General features: G+C 44.9%; 1 protein-coding gene across 1 annotated transcript in view; it reads right to left on the reverse strand.

Annotated features, from left to right (window-relative positions):
* The window catches only part of LRP6 (LDL receptor related protein 6), a 73300-nt gene extending 65162 nt beyond the window's left edge, over window positions 1–8138 (reverse strand). Inside the window, exon 1 of the mRNA XM_026679261.2 lies at window positions 7647–8138. Coding sequence (XP_026535046.1) covers window positions 7647–7701 — 55 coding nt within the window. The 5' untranslated portion in view covers window positions 7702–8138. The remainder of the gene's footprint in view (window positions 1–7646) is intronic.
* Window positions 8139–9213: the final 1075 nt, after the last annotated feature.

Below are 9213 nucleotides of genomic sequence, written 5' to 3' on the forward strand. Positions count from 1 at the left end.
AATAACACTCTAATCAAGGAAACACCAGGAGATAACTATACCTCCACCAAGGTATGGAAGGAAAAATGACTATGGTATATGAAAACAAGCAGCAAACCCCCACTCACTCTCAAATGGTGCTGTTACCAAATTGGGTAATGAAACATCTGCAAGCAAACAACAAATCTCAGATACCATCAAGAACTCCATACCTGAAGAACATTTTAGTTTATGCAGCATATGTCAATATACTACTACCAAATACAAATCAAACCAATATGGAAGCAGAACATTTTGGGGAGGTTTTAGAACTTTCCAAAACATTTCAATTCATTTGTTCTACATACAAAACCATCATTACCACAGGTTTTTTTTCTGATTCCTTTTCCAACTTATCCGATCTCCCCCACTTTAATTACTTATTCTCTCCTTCTTTTATTATTCTTGCTTTCCTGCACTCTGTTTGCTAATATTTTGTTAATTCATCCCACTTCTCAGTAGCTTTCAAGTTTTTTTACCCTCAAGGAAAAATGCCCTTATTGCATGCCTGGCACTAAATATTAGCATCTTGTAGAAGGCTCTAACTAAACATTCTTGTTTGTCAAAGACCAAAAACAAATAAGCAAAAATAATGTTAGTTAACTAAAGAGTATACATGCACAGAATACATTTAAAATATGGGAAGAAAGCCCATTTCATCTTGTAGGGGCATCTTCATTAAATACTGTATTTAAATAAAATAGTGATTAAGATTTTGAGGATCCATTTGTAGGACTGCTTTGAGATGTATCTTAAAGATGGTTCACAGAGACATGCATGCCATCTGTGTACAAAATCTGAACCTTCTCTAGTGATAAACCCTAGATTGGTGATGTGTGATGAGGAAATTATTTATAAGTCTTGAAGTTACTATCCTCGGCTGAAAGTAAAAATTAAGTACCAGTAATCATATCTTTGCAGGGAAGAATTTGCCAACTGAGAAGAAGCAGATGCTTTAAGATCAATCAAAATTTTAAGGGACAAAGGCCAGCAAAACTAACTAGACTGTACACCCTAGAAGAAAAAAATGTGTTTCTTTCCCACAAAAACAACATAAACTTGATCTGGCAAGATTCTTTTTCTAAGGTCCATCCCAGTTTCAATGTGTGAAGAAGTGTGCATCACATCTTTCTCACCAAAACAGAACTGCCTGAGAACATGCTATTCAGTTAACTCTTTTAGTTTTCTCTGGTAGATTTCTAGGAGACATTTCTTTGTAATTTAAAAAGCCGCTGGCAAAATATTCCAAAGAACCACAATTCTTCCCTCTAGCATTCAAGTTATGGACAAGTCAGATTCAATCTTTCTGAGATCTTTACAGCAGCAGATCAATATTGCCAAGGCCAGGTCTTCAATATCAGTCCTTTTTTTAAAAAAAAATTCAACAATATATATACAGAAGAGTAGCTTGAGAGTATCTGCTTACAGCAATTCTACTGAATATAAGCAAGATTACAGCACTGAAAAACTTAGTTACACAATTGTTAGCCTAAATTTTCAGCAAAACACCTACAGTTTGCCCTATTTCAATTTCTGTTTATATCGCTCTCCAAAGGAAAACTGGAAAACTAAGATTTATTTATGTATTCTAGCTGCAGGTTGCTCTTATTTTCCCCTTCTGAATGTAATTTATTCAGTCGTCTACAAACTGAAGTGTACTCCAAAAGTGATCAAAATAAAAAAGAGGCTCTTGTCCAAAACGGTTTATATCTAAATTTCTAATATGAAGAGATCAACAAAATGGAAGGCGATACCACCATGAAAATAAGGGATGTCTGAGGAAATTCAATTTTATGCATTTACTCTTAGTTTCAAAAGCACGTACAACCCTTGACTTATGGAAGAGACAGCAGTTGGGGGAATGGAAAAGAAAAGCGTAACTTGTTTTAACAAACACATAAAAAAAATTAAGGTTCTGATCATATTAGCTGTGAGCTATTAGGAAGAAATACTTGAGCATCTTAAGTTTATTTTTTTAAAAATTCTCCATAAAATGTAAGACAATTACATTAAAACACTGTACCAAACCACGATTTTGTTAGCCATGATTGGATGTACAAGCAAACTTTGCTGGATTTACATACGTCACCAAATCTTAACTCATTTTTTTAAACAACAATGGCTGGGGAAATTTATGACCACGGCTATGGCCAGTTGCATTGTCCCATGGTCACGTGACTATAATTTGTGACTTTTTTGCTGGTTTATAGTATTTTCTGCCAGTTTCCAGCAAAAAATATCTATTTGGAAGAATGGGTTCATTTAACAATTACAGTTTGCTTAACAACTGCATGATTCACTTAACAACCACCATGAAAAATGCTTGCTGGGAAATTCTAGGAGTTGAAGTCCATACAACTTCAAGCAATCAAGGTTGGGCAACATTACTTCATTTATGTATTACCCAGCAAGTAATAATAAACTTTGCCTGCTCCCATATAAATAACCCCATTAAGTGCTAATATTTATGCAAAGGATAACAAGCAACTTTTCTTGAGAACTCAGAAAGGCTAACAGCATTTTCCCCAAACAAAGCCCATGTCATCAGATGTCTCGACAATAGATTTGTTAGTCTCTCAGCCAACTGTTTTTGCTACCACACCCAAACAAATTAAGTCTTCCAAAATCTACAAGAAATACTAAAGAATGAAGCTTTGAGTAAGACACACTGAAATTTGATGCACTTACTTTCAAGTAAGTGCATCAGATTTACTTTTGCTGGAACTGGGTCTGTGTAGTTTAATGAAAAGAAGGATTAGGGGTGGCATGATAACAGTTTTCCAATATCTCAGGGATTGCCACAAAGAAGAGGGAGTCAAGCTATTCTCCAAAGCACCTGAAGGCAGGGCAAGAAGTAATGGATGGAAACTCATCAAGGAGAGAAGCAACCTAGAACTAAGGAGAAATTTCCTGAGAGTGAGGACAATTAATCAGTGGAACAATTTGCCTCCAGAAGTTGTGGATGCTCCAACACTGGAAATTTTTAAGAAGAGATTGCTCAACCATTTGTCTGAAATGGTACAATTGAGCTGGGAGTTGGACTAGAAGACATCCAAGGACCCTTCCAACTGTTATTCTGTTAAGTAAATCCCTCCAGATATGGAACTGAATCATTGAATCAGGAATCCTTTCCTAGCTAGGCTGAACATACTCCATACAGATGGCACACTAATAGCTGGTTCGTATTTATCTAGTGAAAAATTGAAACCAGGTCTCTCCACTCTAACAAAAATATAGTACTGTAGCCCCTCTGCTATACCATTGTGAACTAATACACCAACCACCAACCAGGCAATAAAAATAACTCCTGTGCAACATTTTGGACTGAAAGGGGAAAGGTGCTTCAGAGCTTGTGTGAATGCATGCAGAGCACTCAACCTTTTCCCATGATGCTTCAAGGAGCATCACAGCAATCTTTTCCTTTAACTCCAGACCAATGAAGAAGCCAAATATCTGTGCAGCTTCTCTCTCTCTCTCTCTCTCTCTCTCTCACACACACACACACACACACACAGAGCTGGCAAAAAAATTGCTCAGAGAAGGAAGACACTTCATGTGTATCCTATTGGGGGGAGGGGTAATGGCTCTCCATCCTTGGGAACCAAATATATATTGTATTTATTTGACTTCTATGCTCTAAACCACATCAGAGGAGCCGCCTGTTAGAGAAGAAAACATTTTCATTGATCTACAGGGCCAAGCTTTGTCATTATTCTTTCAAAGGCATACAAAATGGAACATTTCACAATCCAACTTCTCTTCTTCATTAGCCCACAGCCAGTTCCAACCAAAGAGGACAAAACACAACTCTGCAGGCACAGAGCTAAACAGCAAACACATCACCCCCTTTTTTCCAGATTTGATATCCTCATGACCAACTTAAAGTCATCATTAGGTGTCCCAGACAATGTTTTCTCTGTGAACAAAGTTGTTTTTATTTTGCTATGGACATGACTTAATCAGTGATAACACAGTCAGGGATGAGGTCTGCCCAGTTTCTCTTGCCCACTTTAAGCTGTGGGCACAGAGCTTAAAGTGGGCATTGTCTGCGTAAAGCCTGACTGATGCTTTCCATGATGCTTATAGACCTCCGTGGTTTCCTTGTGAACACAAATTGAACACTCCTTTGAAAGAGGCTAAACCTATTTGTAAAGAAATGGGTCTTGACAGAGTATTAATTATTTTGTGTTGCACAGAAAGTTGATTTAAACCGTCGAAATTATGGTTCTGCCAGCTGTCCATGGGTGGTCCTGTCATCCTCATACACATACAGGGTTTCCACGCCTTCTGCCAAAAAGAATGCAAGAGACGGTGGGAAAATAACACCAAGAAAGTTAGACTTAATGACAACAAATGGGAGAAGATTTAGCATAGGTTTAACACTCTTTTAGAAAAGCACTAGAGCCCTGCTGAGAAATAGCTCGGCTGCGGGGTCACAGGTACGTAGCAGTTCTGAACCAAGAGTTGCTAGGTGGGATGCTTGATGCGGGAAACATGTAATAAGAGGAAATATGATGCCCAAGAAAACCATGGGCCATTTTCTTGACCTTGTTCTACATTGAAACAGGAAGGTCAGCACCCTTTTTTTGGTTTCATCAGTAAGATATGACAGGATTCGAGCACTTTCCTGCCAGTTCATGGATATTTTAATGTGGCCATTTGGTTGTACCCTAAAATAAGGGGTCCCCAACTGGTCTGTGGAAAAACCTCTCTCCACAGAACCAGTGTCCCTGGAGTTCAACAGGTTGGGGGCCGTTGCCCTAAACGATCTCTGAAGAAATACTGACATTAATTCCTTCTGCACGTCAAACCAAATTCTTCTGTATAGCCTTCACTAGCATAATTTTTTGCTGTTTTGGTCCCATTCGTTTTAAGGGGTGGAGTGTTACATCTGAATCCAGCAGAACAGAGGACATATTTCACATATCTTGGATGTGCTGGCATTTTTTAAAATACAGGCAAGGGGTCAAAACAATGTTACGCTACTACCTGAATTTTTTCATTCCTTCATTTAATAAGTTCAAGGCCTCAATCAATCAATCAATTAATCAGAATAAAGCTGGAACAGCAGTCTTGTAGTCCAACTCACTGCTCAAGCAGGAATCCCTATACCATTTCAGACAAGTGGCTGTCCAGTCTCTTCTTAAAGAGCTCCAGTGATGGAGAAGCCACAACTTCTGAAGGCCAAGCTGTTCCACTGATTAATTGTCCTCACTGTTAGAAAGTTTCTCCTTCATTCCAGGTTGCTTCTCTCCTTGATTAATTTCCATCCATTGTTTCTTGTCTTGCCTTCTGGTGCTTTGGAGACTAAATTGACCCCCACTCTACTTTGTGGCAGCCCCTCAAATACTTGATTACTGCTATCATGTCACCCCTAGTCCTTCTTTTCGCAAGACTAGCCAAACCCAATTCCTGCAACCGTTCTTTGTATGTTTTAGTCTCCAGACCCTTAATCATCTTAGTTGCTCTTCTCCACACTTTTTCCAAAGTCTCAACATCTTTTTTGTAATGTAGTTATCAAAACTGGATGCAGTATTCCAGGTGTGGACTTTCTAAGGTTTTATAGAGTGGTACTAATACTTCATGTGATTTTGATTGCATGCCTCTATTTATACAACCAAAGATTGTATTACCTTCTTTTGGCTGCTGCCACACACTGTTAGCTCATATTTAAGTAATCGTCCATAAAGACGATCATCCACTTCTCCCATTTGTTGCCTCGACTTGCTATTAATTTTTAATTGGGTCCCACAGACAAGATACCACCTTGCTTTTGGACAGCTGTGTTCTTTGCAATAAGTTCTGAACAAGAACCCAATTCTGTTTCCTTTTCCAAGAAGGAACACCTTCTGTTACGCCATATCCATTAATTCCAATGAAATCTCAAATGTAAAGTTATTGATGATTGTTCCAAATTCTATTTCTGGCATCAAGATAGGGAAAATAAAATGCAGCATGGACTATACACTACCTTTTTTCCTCATAAATGGCAAAGGTTTACGAAGCTTAACAGAAATATGGAAATACATAGTGGGACTTTCGTTTAAAAAAAATCAGAACATGTCATAGTTGAATCTTCCATATCTGCTCTGGGTGCTCCTTAATCTGATTATTTATAGAAAATACAGCACAAGTAGATTTTATGCAGGAAAAATGTTCATGCAAACATATTTTCTCTCTCTCTCTCAGATTAACTCTTCAAGTGGAAAATGTGATACTCCCCCATGAATTTAAGCACACACATGATTTCTATAGGAAAACAGCTTATCTGGCAAATATTCCTGGAATAGGAACATATTTTCCCCATTATTACTGATTTTCTGGGACTCCCTCCAACCTAGTTCAACCTCTGAAAGTTCATCTGAAAAAAAGAGCAGAAAACATCCCTGGAAGGAGAATTTTTCAAGACCGACACAGGTCCTTACAGAAAAAGCAGCTGTGTTATCTTCCTCCTATTATAGCATAAGGAAGTTAGAACTACTTTACACACCTGATGCTTGCCACTGAGAACTAATGCAAAAAAATGGGTGATACTGATAACAGTAATCGTTTTATTACATTTTGATCAAGCAACATGCAAACTACTTTGTTAGTTTGGATCAGTGGGGAGAACCAACCAACCAGGCAGGCCCCTAAAAACTAAACATGTTTTTCTCTTGGTGTCAAAGGAGCCCCTTTTTTCCCCTTGTCCAAACTCAATGATTTGAAACGTACAGGTAAGTCCTCGACTTATGGTCACAATCGAGCCCAAAACTTCCGCTGCTAAGTGAAACATTTGTTCAGTGAATTTGCAGCGAACCACTGCAGTTGTTAAATCAGTCAAAACCGTCGTTCAGCGAATCTGGCCTCCCCATTGAATTTGCCTGTCAGGAAGGGGACCCGGGGACACCCCCATTCCCCGGGAGAAATACCTCAACCGTCACAAATAAGAGTCAGTCGCCAAGTGTCTGGATTTGGATCCAGACACAGCAATGTTCCCCAAGAGCATGAAAAATGGTTGTTAAAGTCACTTTTCCCGCCCCCTGCACAGGCCTTAACTTTGAACGGTCACTAAACGAACCGCTGTAAGACGAGGACCACCTGTATGCAAAAAAGATTCCCCCACTTCTTGTGCTTGGCAAAAGCAAGAAGTGCCATTTCCATGTTGGATTTCGAGGCCCTTTTTGATTAAATCTGGAGAGAGAGAGAGTCGAGAGCAACCCCCCCCCCATTCCACGGAGGAATCCTGCGTGGGGTTGTTGTTGCTGTTTTTTCTGCCAGGGATCCAACTCGGCCACGCTCCCTGGTCCCACGCGCGAAGCCGCCCACGGAGAAGCCTCTTCGGCTGCCAGGAACCCCGAGCCCCGGGTTGCGCCTCCCAAACCCATCATCTTCTGGCTCCGGAGAAACCTGTCGAGAAGGCGGCCAACTTCGTGAGGTAAAAATAAGGCGGGGAGGGGGACCCCGCGGCGTGGGTCGGTGGGTGGGTGGAAGAAAAAGCCCACGGAAGCGAACCCGACACGCAAGTGGGTGGGTGGGGGAACCGATCCCGGCTCGGCGGCCGCGTCTTTTGTGTCTCCGCTCCGCAGGTCCCACAGCCCGGCTCGGCCGGCCTCGCTCCCTCGTCCCGCTTTCCCCTCCCGCCTCACCTCTCGCCAGCGCGCACAAGCCGAAGACCAGGAGGCTCCGCACGACGGCGCCCATCTTCCCTCGGCTCGGCCGGCTCTCACCGGCGGCGGCGGCGCGGCAGCGGCGGAGGAGACTCGGGAGCCGGCGGCGGCCGAGGATGGCGGCGGCGGCGGCGGCGGCTCCTCGGCTGCCCGCTCATGCTTCCGAAGGGGGCCGCGGAAGGCGGGCACTGCGCTGCGGTCCAGGCGGCTACTTGGCCGAGGGAGCCCGGCGAGGGCAGGGGACGCGGCCCCGGCCCTCCATCACCTCCTCCTCCTTCTCCTGCAGCCAAGGCGGGGGGAGTGAGGGGCTGTCCCGCCGGCTCGCCTCCTGGCTTCCTCCCTTCGGTCCTTCCTCCTCAGGGAGCCGCTCCCCCTCAGCCGGCTGGGAACCCGGGGCGGCGCAGGGGCGCATTCCGTCTCCGCCCTGGCTCCGCTCCCGGGCTCGCTCAGGCAGGCGCCCTCCTCCTTCCTTCTGCCGCCGCCTTCTTCCCCTCCTCCTTCTCCTCCTTCCCTCAGCCGCATCCACAGGCGCGCGGAGACGCGTCTCTCCCTCCCTCCCTCCCGGCCAGCCAGCCAGCCGAGAAAGGCTCCGACGGCGCGGCAGAACTCGGCCCCTTCACGCCGCCCCTCCCGAGGACGCGCCAGGAGCCGCCCCTGCCGCATTCCGGAGGGACTCCTTTACTCCCCCTTTCCACTTTTACACACACACACACAAACACACGGAAAGCGGGGATGTGGTCTCTTGGACCGGCCTGGTCGGAACTACTTTCGGGCCGAGAGTAGGGCGCGCAGGCACAAAGGCGGCCCTGCTCGCGCCAGGTGAAGCGTCCCTCTCTGAGGGAAAGAAGGAGGGGAAGGTCCGGCCTGGAGGGCGGGGGGGTGTCGCCGAGGGGAGAGCCCGTGTTTGGCTCTCTTGAGCCGGGGCCGGCCAGGGCTCGGCGAAGGCGGCCGGGCGAAGGAAGGAAAAGAAGGAGAAGCGAGGCGGCATCAGCGGCCGAGGGAAGCTGCCTTGCCCGCCAGCCAGCCAGACGCCTCCTTTCTTCCCGAGGAATGTGGATCGGCTGCCGCAGAGCGCTTTGTTCCCTTTGTCTTTTCGGCAGACCTGCTTTTCCAAGGGACGCCGCCGTGGCTGGAAGGAGTTCGCGCCCGCAGGAAACTCGGGCCCGCTCATTCTCCCGCGGCTGGCGCGTCCCCACGTCCCCACTACGCGGGTTTCGCGCGGGGCGCTAGGCTAAGCGAGGGTTGGAAGGAGGGTGCGTGCTGGGGCGGGTGTTCCCGCGCCGCTGTGGATCCCCATTCTTCCTTAACCTGCCCCTCGAATGAACCTAGGCTGAGATCCGGGTAGTGGGATTCGTGTGTCGTGTGAACCTAGAAAACGGGAGTCGAGGGACATTTAAGAGGGAACTCGGCCAGGAAAAGAAGAGCTGAGCCCGGCTGGTTCAAGTTATAACCAATCTGGGCTTCTGGCTGTGGTAGTGCAGCGTTAAGAATCAACCAAATTTTTCTCGCCTTGTGTAAAACTGTGATGATCCCTAATACAGGTAGT

Source organism: Notechis scutatus, chromosome 6 (genome assembly GCF_049901735.1).
Source record: "Notechis scutatus isolate UNSWTSFEM ecotype Mainland chromosome 6, rNotScu1.2, whole genome shotgun sequence".
In the NCBI taxonomy this organism is placed as follows: Eukaryota; Metazoa; Chordata; class Lepidosauria; order Squamata; family Elapidae; genus Notechis; species Notechis scutatus.